Below are 19505 nucleotides of genomic sequence, written 5' to 3' on the forward strand. Positions count from 1 at the left end.
GAGACTTATATAGTGACGATATGAAGCGAGGGATCATAAAATGTAATGAAATGGGTTGGGTGAAGTATTCGAACGGGTGCAAACTCCGGTCCTCGTGTAAATACAACATGAACATTTACGGTACCACTTGAATTATATGAATCTAAATAAACAACCATACAGGAGGTCAGCAGTGCACTTGATCCCTCCTTCAGAGGTCCGAGTAGAGAGTTGGATTTCAGTAGGATAGACAGGAAAACAAAGGGAAGTCTGGTATTAGACCGAGTTATTGATTTGTGCAAATAATAGAGTATCATAACTGTGACAAGAAGATTTTACGATACAAGAAGTGAAGTAAGGTGTATTCCCTAGTTAGCTGTATTGTTTTGTTCTATATACAGTGTCAGAACAGTAATTGTAAATGACGTTGTGTTGTACCTTGTGTTATTTCCTGGTTTTGGTAACCAACGGCTTTAATAACGACCTCTGTAAAAAGCAAGACACGCTGCCAGATGTAATGAAGACGAATATAGAAATCAGAACACTGGATCATGCATAACAAACAGCTATTTTACAAGAACAACTATGAAAGTATAATCCTTATATTCGGATGTTTATAATTCAAAACTAGGAAGAGTTCCTTAATATATGTACTGCGAATTAAAAGTTGGATGTATTTGTAACCAGATTTCATGGTGGAACATGAAGATGATCTAATTTGATGATTTATTATAGATTTTGTAAAAGTAGTAAACCTAATACTAGCGACAGGCGTCAGATTGTCGCCTGATTTCTTGGTAACCTTCATTATTCTGGATATCACTTTTCAAGTTGATTAAATATCCGTCTAGTTTAAATTATCTTTCTTTTTTCAAGTTTCTAATGTTTAGTGTTGCCATTAAAACCAGTAATGGCTTAATAAATCATATCTAAAACTATTAAAATGTTAAATTTAGTCAGCCAAATTATGCCAATATTATTGTTTTTTATCATTTTTTTAAAACTTGTACTTCCGAGCTTATAATTTAAATCATAATCCCGGAGAAAGCTGATACTCTAGAATAAATTTGCGTGTTACGTTTAAAAATACAAGTCGCTTTTAATACACAAAATTATGTTTTTCTTTTAATATTTGTGTAGAATGTACTAGATGCACTTCCATAAAGTCCCCGAAAGTGTCCTATTTCAAGAGTAACTAAAACCAAAATTAAGAGTAATAACTAATTTTATTTATTTTTTTGAAGTTCATATGTTATACCGAGTTGGCGGTGGGTGGTGATGACTAGCTGCCTTCTTTCTAGTTTTACACTGTTAAATTATGGACGGCTAGCACAGATAGCCCTCGAGTAGCTTTTGCGAAATTAAAAACAAACAAACAGACATCGATCATAGCATTAAAATAACTTAATTTTTCCACAACAAATACACTGCAAGAAGTACTCACATACACATACTACCAGCAAGGCTTGTTGCGAAAAATGTAACTGACTTTTCAGTTGTGGAACAAACTTAAGACCTGTAACGGAACAACTCATAGAACTGAGGGAACATTTTTCCTGCTTATATAAACTGTTTTAAACGTTGATCTTTCTCTACTTGTAGTAGTAATTTACCATATTGTTTTTAAACGAATGATAAGGTTACATCATACCTCAATTTTATGAAAAGGAAAGGCAAAAAGTTGCTCTGTATGTTGCCTTTTAATAAACAATTTCATGAAAAAGGAAGGCAGAAAATCGCTCTGTATGTTACCTTCTAATAAGTAATTTCATAAAGACGGACTAGCGGAAACCTTTTGCGTTATTAAAATTGTGTGTTTTTAATAATTACAAACGTGAAAAGGTCTTTAGCCTTCGTGATGACGAGAAACCCACTAAAAGTAAAAATGTATTCTCAAGATGGCTTGCATGAGTATTAGCACTTTAATTAAAATCATATACATAACAACGTTTCGACCTTCTTAGGTCATCTTCAGGTAAACAAAGAGAGAGTTTGCAACTGGTCGTTGTCTGATACATGTCTTAGGTAAGAGAGTGTAAACGGGTACGGAATTGTAGGAGGCGTTGCAGTTAGATGTTAGGTCATTAATTAGTAATGGTTAAATGGTTAAAAGGTATTCCTTTATAATGGTTTAATTTTGGTTTTAGTTATTGTATAAGTAGGGCTTCTTTGATTTTGCGTTTGTTCATATTTGTTTCCCTATTTAGTATCTGGGTGTTTTCTATGGTTTTGTTGTATTTATTTGATTTGCAGTGTTCAAAGACGTGTGAAAGTGTTTTATTGTGTTCGTTGAATCTGATTTCCATTTTCCAACTTGTTTGTCTAAAATATAGAAGTCGTAGCACTTGTTGCATGGTATTTTATAAATAATGTTGTTGTGTTTGTCAGTGTAGTTTTTATATAGTACGAACTTTAGTTTTGTATCTGTGTTGTGTTTGTCAGTGTAGCTTTCACATAGTATGGGCTTTTGTTTTGTACCTGGTTTTTGAATAAATTTGGAGTTTGCTGGAATGTTGTGTTTTAAGTTTTTAGCCTACCCAAAACATCCAGAGTCTCCATCTCTTGTTTTGAATTATTCTTTGAAATGGAAACAGCTTTAATGAACTGTTATTTGTGACGTAACATTTTATGGTAATGTAGATGGATATAAATGAAAACCCTATTATTTTAATATTGTATACACGTTAAGGAATATTGCTACCTTCATTTCAAATAAGCCCTTCAGTGATATCGCTAAAACTGGGTTTCGATACTCGTGGTTGGCAGAGCACAGGTAGCTCATTGTGTAGCTTTGTATTTAATTCCAAACAGACGAAAACTGTTTCAAATACTCGCTAAAGCTTTACGCTGTCAAAAGCATTATTAAGTTTTATAATGAGAGTATGATATAAATAAAAATAAAAGATTCCAGAAAATTTTGAAAACCAAGAAAATATCACGATGACAAAGGAAAACATTTCTTCTTGTCCTTATTCATTGCGTTGCTATATTAAGGACTGAATTTCTTCAAATATTTAAAACAAAATGTATTTTAATAATGAAAACTCCTCTTCCCATCAATTCAGCTATAAGTTTGACGTGTTATAAATCTGAAAATCAGGTTTGATACCCGTGATGAGCAGATCACAATAAACTCAGTGTGTAGCAATGTGGTTAACAACAAACAACTGAACAAAAGATGTTCAAAGTCCGAAATCTATTCCATATTTGGGCTGGAAAATCACAATAAAAACTGCATTTGAGGCAAGCCTCGTTCCATCGTGATCATTATATAAAACAGTCTTAAAAAGTAAACTAGCTCTATCGAAAACAGCTGTAACGTACAGTCAATGAAACCGTTACAACATCTGTTCAGTGTTTACACTTTCGGATAGATACTTAGTACTACTTCTTACGTGTAATTGTTAAAACAAGTTTTCTTCTTCAAATTTTCTTTACTTCAAGTAAATGCGATAATGTCGGTTGGAGATTGCACTGAGACTTTCGAAACTTAAGAATTATGCACAAATGTAGACGGTTACACATATTATAGTGAAATCAGTTGCACATTGCTTATTTTCTAAAATGCACACTAATAAAACGGCTGCCATATAACAGATTATATTTATATTTCGTTACCCTAAAATTGCTTATTGCATGCTCTAATGATTCGAGGCTCTCTCTGGTGTGGAAATATTTAAAGCTTCTTTCTGGAAGTCAAATTGCCCTTTTGTTACGAATGTATATTTTTTATTGCAAACATAGCCACTGAAGAAAGAGGATATGTGGTATTATATAAGGCGTAAATATTTATCAAAACACACGCTTTTTGTCGCCGTTCATGATTCATAATTACTGACTAGAGAGAAGGCAGTCAGTTACCAACGCCCTACCACCCACGGCTACGCTAATGGATTGATTATCTTTCTTATAATCCACCCACAGCTTAAAGAGGGGAGAATATTTTGTGGCATCGGTCGGGATGGAGCCCAAACTCGCCATCTTCAAAATCCAGACCCTTCTAACTGAACATTATTTTCGAGTTCAATTGTGTATCTTCTCTCGCTAAGTACGTGGGTTTATTATTATAGCTATACAATATATTGTCTCATCTTAACTTTCCATTTTGACCAAGAGAGGGCAATTCAAGAGTTTAATCGGAAGCATTATTAATTCGTAATTTTCTCATAAAAATATAACCAGGGGATTAAAAACTTGTAGTATTCTTTACTGTTTAGTTTTATTTGGTAAAATAAGAATAAAAGCTTATTTTTAACACCACCGGAAATGTGTTTAATAAATGAGAACTTGAAACAAAAACGTCAAGAATAAAATGTCTAGATTCATAAAACTTTCCCTAAAACTGGATGTGATATGTGTGTGTGTGTGTGTTTCCTTATAGCAAAGCCACATCCGGTTAACTGTTAAGTTCACCGAGGGGAATCCAACCCTGATTTTAAAGTTGTAAATCCCTAAACTTACCGCTGTAAGGAGACTGAATAGGATGTCCCTAACGAGTTTAAATTTTGCAAGAGCCAAAATGAATCAAATTAACTTGTAAATTTAATGTTTCGCCCATCAAACAACAAAAGAAGTAAAGAAATGAATTTGAATTCGAAAAACAAACGTGGTTTTGTTAATAATATTTCGTATTACTTGTGAGAAGTAAACACTCTACAGTTTACTACGGTTAAGGCAAAGAGAGCTTATTGTGTAGCGTTGCTCTAAAACAGAGTAGTATGTTTAATGCATTGTGATTAAGAAAATTTACTCTAAGACTAGGCTCAAATCTCCCGTGGAATCAGCCCTAAAACAAAAACAAATCTTTACAAAGTTTGTTTCTTTTCAATTTTTTGAACAAAGCTATCTGTGCTAGCCGTCCCTAATTTAGCAGTGGGAAGGCAGCTAGTCATCACCACCTACCGACAACTCTTGGGCTACTCTTTTACCAACGAATGGTGGGATTGACCGTCACATTATAACGCCCCGACGACTGAAAGGGCGAGCATGTTTGGCGCGACGGGGATTCGAACTCGCGACCCTCAGATTACGAGTCGAGTGCCTTAACACGCTTGGCCATGCCGGACCAAATACATCGCCCCACGTGGGGCTCGAACCCGCTATGATCGATATCAAATGGGTTTAGGCAAGATGGTGCACATTACAAAGTAATGTGCAAAATTGCATTGATTAAATAGAAACTGGTTTGTAATGTATGTTTCTGGAGACTATTTTGAAGTGAAATTGCTTCTAATAAAACTGTTTCTATGGAAAAATGAAGTTATTTTTAAATAACAGCCAATAACAAGTTCCGGTAAAATACTGTATTTTTAATTGAAATTTGATAATTTGTCCAATTAATGAAAATATCTCATTTTAAGCCTTGAGTAAATATATTATCACGTATTACCTGGAACAAAAGTTTTATTAAACCTGTATGGAAATGTGCGAGGAACTCTACAGAGGTTTCATCGTAGTTTATAAGAACGATTTGTATATGCTAATGTAATGGAGTGTGACTACTGTAAGACACATGCCACCAACAAGTTTAATACCTATACATTTTGACAATGACTCAAGAAGTATGTTACAACTATTTCCAAGGAAGGATACTTATATAGCAGAATTAATGAACGATTTTTACAGCCAATGTGCATAACATCTCGAGAGGGGAACCTATAACGTTATCCACGAAATCGGGAAAACGCCCACAACAGTTCCTCGCTGGGACAATGGCAAGTCTACGGATTTATAATGCTAAAATCAGGGGTTCGATTCTCCTCGGTGAACACAGTAGATAGCTCGATGTGGCTTTGCTATAAGAAAATACATACGCATACAACTCAGTATATAGGAAAGCAGTGGGCTCCAAAAACACTTGCCAAACCAATTTAGAGCAAAAACATCATCAATAACGAATGTACCACTTATACACATTCTCCCAAAATAAACCATTGTGATAAAGCTGGGTGCACATGTTTGGAGCATTTACAATATGATAAGTAAGGACTTGAAGATAACAAAGCTCTCAAGCCTGAAGTGCAAAAGGTTCCAGTCACATCTTGAACTCAAAAGCTATTTTGTTTAATAAAATGGCCGAAGAAATAGAAATCACTGCAATCATATTCGAAACATACAAGCTTCCTTATACAGCTTCAAAAGGTTTTGTATCCTTTGAGTTTTTTGACGACAACGTCCATGCACAGTGGTGACTGTTTAGTATGGCTGTCAGGATGTGTGGTTAAAGATTGACTTCGTCGTCCTTCTCAGAAGCTTCTTATGGTGGAAGTTGTAACTTTGGGCAATAGTGCGTAATCATAGCCACCAGAATGAGCATGCCTGACAACGGAGAAACTAATTTTAAGAAACCTGCAGTGCGATTAATCCTAGAATAGCCTTAATAATTATTACAGATATTCAACAAATAAATAATGAGACTTAATTATTTAAACAAAGCACACGAATATTTGTTCTTATTTTTATTTTATTGTCGTTAAAATATAAAAAGTTTTAATGATCATAACTGTTGAATTTTACAAATTAATATTATAGAAATAGCTCGTTTGTCAGCATAGTTTTTTTTTAGGAATTTCACAACATAAAATATATCGTTGCATTTTTTTGGAAAGAATAATTTGATCGTCCATTTTGCCTTTATACAAGCATACCACCAAATAATAATAATAAAAATAAATTACTGAACTAGATCTTTGCAATATTTTGGAAACAATATTCTTTTTTGGTTTAATAGTGAAGATGTTTATATTTGTTGACGAAATACACTAATCCACAAAAACAATTAATTCTCATTTACAATGAAATACGTCTGAGCATACAGCGAGCTATATCTATTGTTATACACTATTTTAAGAGAAACAGTAAGCAATGCAATAGGTTCTCCAGTTACAGCATCAATTTTTCTAAGTCAATTAAGCCCACGAAATAACGTATTGTATGGAGTTTCATCCGGCTTCTAGCGTGGAGTAATTATCAAAATGAATCTCTTCTGTACATAAAGACCATGTTTTTATTTTTGACAGCGCACGTGAGCCTGCCCAGTAGGTTTTCCATACTCTTTTCTTTTTTTCAGACATTAATCGCCTTTGTTCACGACATTTGCATTTCATCAAGAAAATGGCTTCTGTGTGCAGCTAGCGTGAATGGCAGGCCTGGGTTACAGAATATTGATGCTTACCAAGCTGTCTTCTGTGATTAATAACTTATAGAATTCTATAAAAACAACTGTGTAACAGTATTAAAAAAACATACACACACATACGTTTGGAGTTAGAAATGAGAGTGAGGTAACGTTGAAGCATAAATACGCCAAAATCGGATAAAATACAACCTAAAAAAACAGGGCTTCGTAGAGGAATGGAAATTATTTCTTTAAAACTGAAAAAAAAAGTTTAACCAAGTATTCACGAAGATTAGCAAGGATGTATCAGACTTTATAGAGAGATTGAAGAAGTTTCTGTCATTAAGAACAAAAATAGTTGATGGTGCATTACAGTGAAAAAGTTTTCTTTATTTGTTGAATTTCGTGCAAAGCTACTAGAGGGCGACCTGCAATAGCCATTACTATTTTTGAAGTGATAGACTATCAACCTCTAACTATTCGACAAATACTTTTCAAACTGTTAGGAGTGTATCAATTTCTTCACCAAAACGAGCATTTCTCAGAGTAGTTTTATTTTGTTTTCTGTAACAGGATTCGCAGATGATAAATATAAAGTTGTATAGAGTCATACTCGCTATTTCCTCTTGAAGAAACACATTATCCCAAATCGAAGCAACATAACCTTTAGAGATTAGCTACAAGATTCTTAGTTTCGTAGTTCCAAATATTGTTGTTATTCCATGAATTACAACCAGTGTCGTGTCTTTTGGTTGTAATACTAAAGCGTCATACATCTTTAATTTTATATTGATTATCAGGCACTACTCTACGTCTCCTATCAAGTGTTTAGGAGTGGCTTGACAGTTAGTGTACTCAAATTTCTTAAAAAAAAAACATTCCATTTGTGTCTAAACTTAGAAAAACGATTACAAACAAACTCGAATCATTCCATTCAAATATCTTTCTTCAAGATAGTGCCATTAACAACAGGATTAGACCAACGAACAGTTTTTATAGTAGCAGCTTTACCATAACAGCGCATTTTGAGTCTTGTGTTTTAGTGATTCTCATAAAGTGTTGTCTAATTTCAACTTCATGAGAACTTTATTTGATAAATCTGTCAGTTATTGTATTTTTTCTTTGTGTTACTATCCAAAGCTTTATTCAATAACATGCAAAACTAATTATCATTTATTCCAAGATCACTATATGAATTCATTTTGAAGTTTTCTTAAACGTTATTTCATTACAACACGAAACGTGCCAAATACCTAAATAAATTTCAGAAAAATGGCCATTGTTGTATTCAGCCTGGTCTTAAGTTTCTCAGAGTAGGAGATAATACTAGCTGAAACATTTTATAGCTACTACAGGTTTCTTTAAAAGACCAAGTATCCAGTTTCAGATTTGTTACAGGATGTTACTTTCTTTCTTTTACTTTTTCTCCATTTTTTGAAAACAACTTCCAGTTCTCCATACAAGGTAAATCATGCTGAAGTAAAGAGCTTGAGGCAGAATACAGTTCAACTGAATAAACAGACCACTAGTAAGATGGTGATCATTTAAGTTGCAGCAAATTGTCTTCCATTTTTTTGTCCTCTGGAAACTTTAAATATTTTACTTTCGGTACAAGTAATCGCCTCAAGTTGTTTTTGATGTTATTTGGTATTTGCGCTGGTCTCTTGAAACTTCAATAACGTGACCATCACCGTTTATTTCATCGTTGTTAACATGATTCTTTTTTTTTTTCGCTATCAATCTAGAGATTTTTTGTGTGTTATTTACTGTTTCAAAATAAAAGAATTCATCTGTGATAAACCCACTTTTACTGTCTGGCTTCTCAGTGTTAACATCTATTTGCGTTGTCCCTTTTTTCAGATGCTTATATTCACTTATCATTTTTCATAAACGTTTAAATGATGTTTCTTTTCTAACTTCCCTTGTTGCCTACTATCTCCTATGCTCAATACCAAACAGGCAGTATCTACTATCCAAAATTTTGTGGTTAACTGCTGATGAATAAGATAATTAGAGCAACGGATAAAATACTAACCAAACACTCTAATCTCGATGGTTAACTACACTGTAACAGGGGAAAATTGTCACATACATGAATTATACCTTTTTATATGTTAGATTATCGGCATTAAATGAATTATCCAGATAAGGGGTTCTCAAATTCTTTCAGTACAAGAGTGTTTTTGCCAGGTAAGTAAAAATCAACATATATTAGCAATCGTTTCTGATACAGCATTGAGGAAGGGGTGCTGTTTTCGAACATACTGTTTCTCTGTACTTTTTAGTTGACGAGTGTCTCTCGGGCTTGCGTGTAAAACTGTAGTAAAACTTGCCACAATAATAGGAAAACATCGACAACGGCTCAAAAGGCAATAAGTATTGGTATTTCTAATACTACTTTGACATTATTGACAGTGCAGATTTTAACGTTCGCGAACTTTCCGTTGTCCCATCGAGTACTTTATGGAAGTTACTGTGTGGTGAAAACATTACAAGCAATACAAAATTTCCTATTTGGCTGTAAATAATTTCGACACTGTTGATGAGGACTTATAGTAGAATCTGTAAAACAACAACAGAAAAATAAGATTGTAGTCTTAAAGCTTTATAGTGCTGTGGTCCTTGGTGTAATACTTTACATAAATATATGAACAGTGGAAAACAATATGAACCAAAACTAAAAATCTAATACCAAAGAACACGTCTTTGCTCAATGTACATACGTGTTTATAAATTTTTTACCGCAAGCGTGAGTCAGATGTATGCAAATTACGTACAGTGCGGAATACGTTGTACAAACATTACGTTGTAATACATATGACTAATAAAAGAACTCAGGCGTGGCTAGCGTACGATAAAAGAGTTTTGGTTTCTTTTATTTACTCGGCTTGACGTAAATTCCAGAGCAATATATATATATGTTGACGTCATGCATTCTGTTCTCTGTGTGGTATTACAAGACAACTTCAAAACCTCCTACTTATATATTTTATTATAAAATTAAATGTTTTATCTCGTTCTCTATAATGAAGTATTATTTTTACTTTTTGTAATTCATAGCTCACGCAACTGGCTATTTCACGTTTGCAACAAGCATGTATAACCTATATATTTTGTATTGGTTTATTTTCCAAGACTGGAATTTTATTGCCTGAGACATAGAGTATGAAGTTTGATTTTTTATCGCTTTTACTGAACCTGTTACATATTTTAACTGTAATTTTATTTTGGTACAAATTTACATAGAAAAAAAAAAAGGTAATCGGTAGTATAATGGTGAATATCCCCACCTGTCACGCGGGAGACCGGGGTTCGATTTTCAGCCGGGGAGGATGTGTATTTAGTTACACTTTTCATTAAAATGGGCCCGGCATGGCCAGATAGATTATGCGTTCGACTCGTTATCTGGGGGCGCGGGTTTGAATCCCTGTCGCACCAAACATGCTTGTCCTTTCAGCAATGGGGACGTTATAATGTGCAGTCAATCCCACCATTAGTTGGTAAAAGAGTAGCTCAAGAGTTGGCGGTGGGTAGTGATGACTAGCTGCCTTCCCTCTAGTCTTACAACACTGCTAAATTAGGGACGGCTAGCGCAGATAGCCCTCGTATAGCTTTGCGCGAAATTCAGAAAGAAAAAGAAAAAAGGAAAAGAAAACTAGGCTAATATACTAGGATTGCGTATCTCACTATAGAAGCCGATATGATACGTATCTTGATAAAGAAGTTTTACCAACCGTTTGTTACAAAGTCTTAGAGTCTTGTACGTACTTTATTATCTATATTACTAACATTGTCTTATTTACGTACTCCACACTTTACAGTGTTAAAGTTAATATCTGTCTGCCTATGTTGTTATTGTTAATTTGTTATGTTACTTTGCATGTAATAATTCTGATAAATGGGTACAAGATGTAGTACTCAATACTTATTATTCTTTAATGAATCATTAATTTTTAACAAAAATAATTTATTATAAATTTATTTTTTTCTGTGCAAAAGACTTATAACGTTTATTGACAGCTGCCTAATTTCGTTAAGATACATAAATCGTATCGTATCGGATGATTTATCGATACAACCGTATCACGGTTTCGTGGTGTGATACTCGTATTTTATCGACACAACTTTAATACATGCATGTATATATATATCATTATACGTTACCACTTTAAGTTTATCTTTTATTAACTTAAGTTGTTGCCTATTATAGGTGTTAGTTGAAACAATCTATCTGTTTTTATTGTTGTGGAAATTTTTAGGTGTTGTTAGCGGAGTTCAGGTCTACAGATCGGTAAATTTGTACATTTGCCATCCCATATTTTACCTGCTTTCACAGAACCGCGTGTTTATTTTTTTTCATTTTGGAATTTCGTTAGAGTTTTAAAGTTTTACTTCATTAGAGTTTTAAAGTTTTACTTCATTAGAGTTATATTACCTTTTGTATCATTAATTGGCTATGAATAACTTAAATTAAACTGTATTAAGTAACATTTCTGCTACTTGATTTACAGTAGTGACATATTATACAATATACATAGAAAACTTCTGGTATTCAATATACTCAGTGATACCAATGCATGCCACTCATTGACTATATAACATATCTGACCATTAAAAAAGTTGTGGATATTTTCATTCAATCAGGATACTCATAATGCAGTTGACTAATGTATGGCAAGACTAAAATTATTGGTATTCCTTTAAAAATATTTCTGAAGAACAAAGTCCTTTTTGAAAAACATGAGACTATACCAAACGTGACGTTTCTCTCATACGATCTGCTTCAAGCTTTTCTCCGTTCAAGGATCTATTACAGACGATGTGGATGCATTTCTAATAACTCAAGCAGAATTCGTTAGCTTGTTCTATTGATATATATACATACTTAATCATCACAATAGAAGACAACTCCGACAAAGGATAATGATGTGTAATCAAACGGCACGTGTCTCTCAGAGGCTGAGCTCGTTAAGTACACACAGAGGCAGGAGCAAGAAAAAATGTATTTTTTTCTTTCTATACCCGACTACTCTTTGTATAACAATCACTTAGACCTGCATTTTTTGATATTGTAGATCATAGAGGAGAGGACAGGCTGTAGTCCACAGAAGAGCGAGGAAGAGCCACAAGAGGGGGAAGCTATTTCATAAGAAGTTTGGTGAGAGGTTTTGGACTTATTCACTATTCTGTCGTTGTTTATACTGATATACATCTGAATTATTTTCCAGCTGCTGTTAAACCTAAGACTCATACAATAGATTCTAGAAAAAAATGCTGATGAGTTGAGTTTTTAAACTTTCTAAAATATCTTAGTTTTTATCTATCTATTAGTAAACGTATGTTGCGTATATATTAAAACTATTTAAATATATTATTCCTTTTTGTACAATTCTTATTAAAATAATACTCGAGGGAATTTTTGCGAGATTTTATTTTATTTTGCACATTTAAAATATACTGTGTCGTAAAATAAGTTTAAAAATATGTCATTAGAAAAATACACCAAGCTACTAAAGTCATTCTTAGGAGTTGTGGCATAAGTTCCTGTTTCGGATACATACTAAAAAATAAATTCACAAAATAAACGAAGCAAGGTTTTTAATTCTTATACAATTGAACCACCCAAATCTTGTACAAACAGTTTAGTAACTCTTAAATCGTTTATGTTACGCATTCGTACTTTAAAATGTTATTATATCTATTTTTGTAACAAACGAATTTTTATTCACATTTCGACCATTTTCTCTTTCATTCTTATCTTTACACAAATGACTTGATAAATAAAGGATAACCAAATGGGGGAATAGTTAAGAACTTCAGTTGATTGAACAAAGTCTTATATTTTTACTATTGTTCTATCTAAACCGTTTATAATTTCGATTATACACGAAGAAATTTATCTCTCCTTTATTGGATTTTATTGAGAGAAAACAAACACTTCGCTGTACATAGTATCTGAAAACAATGTTGTTTCTAGGTCTAGCGTCAAGGAACAATCTACGTCTGAGTCCAGGAGTGAAGGTCAACGCTTGTGAAGAAACTGAATGTCAGGAAAATGGCAACTGCTGACTGGAAATAAAAGTCATTACTTCTGTTGTGTTCACAGGTCGTATAAGTGGAATGCCATCAAGCCGACTGACTACTTCTGAGAGATCAAAATTATGACCTCAGGTGCACTATAGGACTCGAGTTTGTGAAAATGAAGGATATTGTTACTGAACTTGTTCGTTTATTAACTTAACCTTCTGGAAACGATGTCCCTAAAGATGCTAACTTAAAAACAAATGATGAAGAAAACAATGTAGTTACGAATTCAAGGTACGAAACCTTACAACCGAAGAACTGAACCCGAAGATCAATGAACACTACCAACTTAATCTCCTAGAAATATTTTTATTACAGACTTATTCCACTGAAAGATAACTTGTATAAGAAGTCAGGTGACGTCACCAACATTGATTTTATCGTAATAGTGGTTTTGCAAATCCTAGTGTATCAAAACTAGAAACCTTCGTCGAATTAAATGTTTGGGAACTTCGAGATTATAATATCCACGTGTTATAAATTTTAAAAAAGAAACGTCACAATGTAAGCTTCTGAATTGACAGAAGGCACTTCAGTTGAGCTTACAGACACGCACGTGCTGTACACTTCACCGATAAAATTCCTGGTTTAGTAATACCTTTGAAATAAAGAATTTCATAAGCAGCACAAGGAGTATCTTTTTATTTTATTTTTTATCACAAATATATACAAGAACAAGTCTCTTTTTCTAACGTGTTCTCAAAAAGTTGATAACGAACCACTTGTTGCGTAGCTATCGCAAACAGTTTGTACTGTTCAAGAATTATTTTACTTAATTAATACGTCACGTATACTCTAATAACAGGTTCTCGCCTGACAGTTATAAGTAGGGGGAACTATGCTTTAGTATGTAACACCAACATGTTAGTTAGCACAGAGTGTGGTCAATAAGCCTAGAGAGAAAAGTACATCCAAATACAAGCTAACTGAACCTCTATTTAGCTTTATAACGTCGTAATCCAATTAAAGTAGTAGAAAAATGATTAATTAAATTATAATATAGTATGAAATAGGAATAATTTCGTAAAATTTCTAAGCTAATCCCAGCTGTTGTGGAACAATAAATGTTCTAAGGTTGCCGACATGTTACCTTTTATCCATATTTCCTTATTTTACATAATATTTTATAGGAATGATTAACATATTATTTCATATACATGCATCGTTTCGAGTACACTCTCCATCAGCTCACACAGGTAGAAGCCTAGGGTCTGTCTCCTGCTAGTGCATGACCTTAAGTCAATGCTGATATTTAGTAAACCAACTCTCTTTGTCTTAAAGTACCTGGCATGTTTGCCTTTACTCGTCTCTCCAGTATGGATCTATCTTCCTTATTTTTATCTGTCTTATGTCTCTATTTACACAGTTGTGTAAAAAAATCGTCTCCAGTTAACTGTTGTCATCCAACCATTCTAGGCTGTTATTACTAGGAAGTTCATCAATCTCTTCAACGTTTCTCAGGATTTTCTGAAATATTGTAGGCACTTTTTATAGGGATTTTGTCCTTGGAAGGGTAAATAAGAGTTTCCTCCTTCACCTCTTTGACAGAAACAACACCGATCCCACTATTGAATGCTCCAGCGTCACAAATCGACTTTCCTCGTAGTCCTCAAGACACTCACAAGTTCACACCTCCTTTCCTCTGACACTTTAAGGATTTATTGGAAATCCTACTTTCACTTTAAAGATAATCGTTGTAAAGACATCAAAACCTAGAATTCTTGCACCGAACTGGAAATAAATACATGGATGTCAACAGAAAAAGCCGCTAAATACCTAATTAGAAAGCATTCTGAGTATATTTTAGTGCCAAAACGACCATTTTGGATTATGACGTCATGTGCCTAAGTGGGGTCCCACTCAGCTTGAATTTATACTATCATATATTGTAATATAACCACTATAATTTTCCAAACATAATACATACTCTAATCACCAAGAATAAAGAATCAAGTTTATCTTATTACTATAAATAAAATGCATCAAGATTTTTACAATATTGATTCAACGTGAAATTAATAAATGTTGCCTCGTAAGTGCCATGGTTTAGAAGACGAAATCATTTTTGGACGACGACATGGCTGTGGTATATAACAAAGTTGTTATTGGGAAGTTGTTGAGGACAATGATTCTGACTCAGAACTGGAAGGTTTGATTTGTAGTTTTGAATATTAAACACAACGTTGTGGTAACTAGTTTTGTATTTCCAAACATTTCTAAGTATGCATGTAAATAAATCTCAAAAGTCGTAAGAAAAATAATTTTTAAAAACACTGAAAAGGAATGAAAGACAGTACTCATTTGTGTCATAAAACAGTGCTTCTCAACTGGGTGAACGGTTTACTCATGGGTTAATAAGATCGGAATCAAGGTTTATATATATGCAAAAACGGCTCGTTTGGGTTGAGAAAATATTTTACACAGAAGAGCGAACAACGTTTCGACCTTCTTCGGTCATCGTCAGGTTCACAAAGAAAGAGGTAACTGACCGGAAGCTGACCACATGTTTGAAAGGGGTTGTGTAACTGAGTGTCGGAATGTAGAGGGCGGTGTTAGATGTTTGAATATATAATTTTATTTATTTTATTATATTAATATAGGTATAAAGGCGTTCCTTTGTATTGGTTTATTTTGGGTTTAAGTTGTTGTATAAGTAAGGCTTCTTTAATCTTTGCGTTTGTTTATGTTTGTTTCTTTATTTAGTATTTGAGTGTTTTCTATGGTTATGTTGTGCTTATTTGACTTGCAGTGTTCGAAAACGTGTGAAGGTGACTTTTTTATGTTCTTTGAATCTGGTTTCCATTTTTCTACTTGTTTCTCCAATATAGAAGTCGTGGCAGTTATCACATCGTATTTTATAAATAATGTTGGTGTGGTGTTTGTCAGTGTAGTTTTTACATAGTATAGACCTCAGTTTTGTGCCTGGTTTTTGAATAAATTTGGTATTAACTGGAATGTCATATTTTGTTACTAGTTTTTGCCAAATGTTGGTTATTTGTCTGCTGATGTCAGGAATATATGGTATACAACAGTATATGGTTTCGTGATTTTATGATTCGTGAGATATATTTACTTTTGTTGGTTACCTCTTTCTTTGTGAACCTGACGATGGCTGAAGAAGGTCGAAAGTTGTTCGCTCTTTTATGTAAAATATTTTCTCAACCCAAACGAGCCGTTTTTGCATATATATTTCTCTACAAGTGGGTTTTCTCGACATCACGGAATCAAGGTTTGTTTTTGTTTGTATGTTTTGAATTTTGCCCAAAGCTACTTGAGGGCTATCTGCGACAGCCGTCCCTACTTTAGCAGTGTAAGACTAGAAGGAAGGCAGTTAGTTATCACCACCCACCACCAACTCTTGGGCTACTCTTTTACCAAAGAATAGTGTGATTGACCGTAACATTATAACGCCCTCACAGCTGAAAAGGCGAGCATGTTTGGTGCGACGGGAATGCGAAACAGCGACCCTCAGATTACAGATTGGAATCAAGGTGAATGAGAGGATTAATTAGTATTACCAATTATATAACACAAAAAGATCATTAGCTGTTATTATTTATTCTAGTTGTAGTTTGATAAATACAGTTATTTTTATTTTAGTTGTAGTTTGATGCACATTTAAGTAATAATAAATAATTTTACATTTTAATTTAACACATTTTTGTTTGTTTTTACGAACGGGGGTGAGTGAGCTGTCGTGAAAAACTTATTGAGGGCACTTATGTTAGAAAAGGTTGAGAAGCACTGTCTTAGAAACAGAGACAATTAATAAGACATACCATAAAAAAACAAATATTTCTACTAAGTATATGTTATCGTTCACAACGCTGTTGGAAAATATGGTCTGGAGTGGCTGTAAAAATCTCCTGTTGGATAAGCAATAATTTTATGGACTTACAATGCTAATATCGTGAGCTCTATTCCCTGTCATGGACATACGCACTGTTTAGTGAACAAAATGCGTAGTATATTTGGAGAAATACAGTATTAGAATCTTATAAATGGTATGCTATTATCACACATTGCACGATTTGACCACATTTTGCCCTTTGTGAGATCCACTAGAGAGATATTTCACAGATATAATGTGTACATGTAATAAACCATCTTTGCAATGTATATCTTATATAGTAACTCTTTGTTCTAATTCATTCGGGCTGGTTTGAAGAACTATTAATCGATTTTTAACATTATTTAAAATATTTTTCGTAAGTTTTCATTAGAAGACAGTTGGAAGATTTGAAAAAGTGCTGACGAATGAATTACAGAATTTGTTCAATTCTATCAGAATCAACACTTTACGATTTAAGGACGTTTTATTTTGTGATGTGAATTATTTTTGTTTTTTTCTTTCTCTCAGAACCGGCATGGCCGGTTGGCTAGGGCGATCGTAAACTGAGGGTCGCGGGTTTGAATTCCCATCACACCAAACATGCTCAACCTTTCATTAATGTGGGTGTTATAATGTTATAGTCAATCTCACTATTTGTTAGAAAAAGAGTAGCCCAAGAGTTGGCGGTGAATAGTGATGACAAGCTGCCTTCCCTCTAGACTTACACTGCCAAATTAGGGACGGCTAGCGCAGATAGCCTTTATGTAGCTTTGCGCAAAATTCAAAACTCTCTCGTTATATATATATAAATGTATTCGTATAACAGATGGATTACGAAACGTCTGCATAAAAGAGTAGTATGCTGTGGACATGACAGCTTCGCGACGGAGCCTTTTATAATGAAAACTACACTTCAGATGTCAAGATGTACATCCGTGACATAAAGCACGACTGGATATGGTGACATAAACTGAAACGACACAATGAGGCTATAAAATCGTTTTACTGAAACATTTTCAAACCCTGTACACTTGAAATGTTTTACTAATGTTTTTCGTTCAGCTGAACTTGCAATTTGCTTGTTGATATAAGCAGGTTTAGAAAAAAAATAGTTGAAAATGATGAATACGCATGGTAGTAACAAAATCTGAACTACTGATCTTTTGAAAAATCAACTATTAATTTTTATAATTGGTAAAATTTACAAAAGAATTGTTATGTACACATACATGTATAAACAGCAAATAAGATGCATTTGTTTGGAAAAATCAAGATAGAGAAAAAAAGAAAGTATTTCTGATTGGCTGATTTACAAGCTTAAAGTTGTACCTTCTAGATAGACAGCGAGCACGCAAAAAGTATTTGCATCACCACAAAAATACTGAGTTTTGTGTCATTTTTGCACCAGGAACAGTTCTAAAAGGATATTCTTCTATACTTGTAAAATCTTTTGCAAAAATATATGTATGTATATATTTAGTAATTACATTTTTAGTTTTACAGTGGTGTTAAAATTAGTGCACCTTTCAATTTTTTTCACACTTTTCTTGGTTCCTGTAAAGTGTGAAAAGTAGTGTAAAACACTTATGGATATTGTGTGATGTGAATTGACTCATATCTCAGTCATAATGTCAAAAGTAGTTGAAACATTTATAGATATTGTGTGATGTGAATTTACTCATATCTCAGTCATAATTTAAATAGTAGTGTGAAACACTTATGGATATTGTGTGATGTGAATTAACTCATATCTCAGTCATAGTGTGAAAAGTAGTGTAAAACACTTATGGATATTGTGTGATGTGAATTGACTCATATCTCAGTCATAATGTCAAAAGTAGTGTGAAACATTTATAGATATTGTGTGATGTGAATTGACTCATATCTCAGTCATAGTGTCAAAAGTAGTGTGAAACACTTATGGATATTGTGTGATGTGAATTAACTCATATCTCAGTCATAGTGTGAAAAGTAGTGTAAAACCCTTATGGATATTGTGTGATGTGAATTGACTCATATCTCAGTCATAGGGTTTGTTTCTTGTTTCAATATTTGATTGGGCCTCTTCTAACCTAGATAACTGTTTGACATTGCCGTGACAAAGATTGCACGATAAACTCAAAGTAGGTAGTGATGCGTTCATGATGCTTTGCACGAATTAGGGTTTCCTGCAGTTCTAAGGTGCTTCTCGTGTTCTTTTCATGCGCTTTATCTTCTAGTAGTTTTCGATAGATATGATATATGAGTTGTAATATCTTGATTCTCTCCCATTGAAGATAATCCTTCATCTAAAGTAATAAACTAAACCTAATATAACTTCTCAATATACGTAGATTAAAATTTCATTTTTATTTCGCATCTACTTTGCGTGGCGTAGATGAACATTACCAAACTTCGTATCTCTGTGGCATGGAGCAGAGTCATCCTTGGATATGCACGTGTCAGCTGCACGGATATGATCTCAAACTGTTAGTTTTAATAAGGACTCGGTAA

General features: G+C 33.6%; 1 protein-coding gene across 4 annotated transcripts in view; it reads left to right on the top strand.

Moving 5' to 3' along the window:
* LOC143249451 (uncharacterized) overlaps nucleotides 1-13810 on the top strand; it is a 202706-nt gene extending 188896 nt beyond the window's left edge. For all 4 annotated transcript variants that reach the window (XM_076499308.1, XM_076499310.1, XM_076499309.1 and 1 more), the window contains 2 exons: nucleotides 12172-12254; nucleotides 13074-13810. In XM_076499308.1, the coding sequence (XP_076355423.1) occupies nucleotides 12172-12246 (75 nt within the window). In that variant the 3' untranslated portion in view covers nucleotides 12247-12254; nucleotides 13074-13810. The remainder of the gene's footprint in view (nucleotides 1-12171; nucleotides 12255-13073) is intronic.
* Nucleotides 13811-19505: the final 5695 nt, after the last annotated feature.

Source organism: Tachypleus tridentatus, chromosome 4 (genome assembly GCF_004210375.1).
Source record: "Tachypleus tridentatus isolate NWPU-2018 chromosome 4, ASM421037v1, whole genome shotgun sequence".
Classification (NCBI taxonomy): domain Eukaryota; kingdom Metazoa; phylum Arthropoda; class Merostomata; order Xiphosura; family Limulidae; genus Tachypleus; species Tachypleus tridentatus.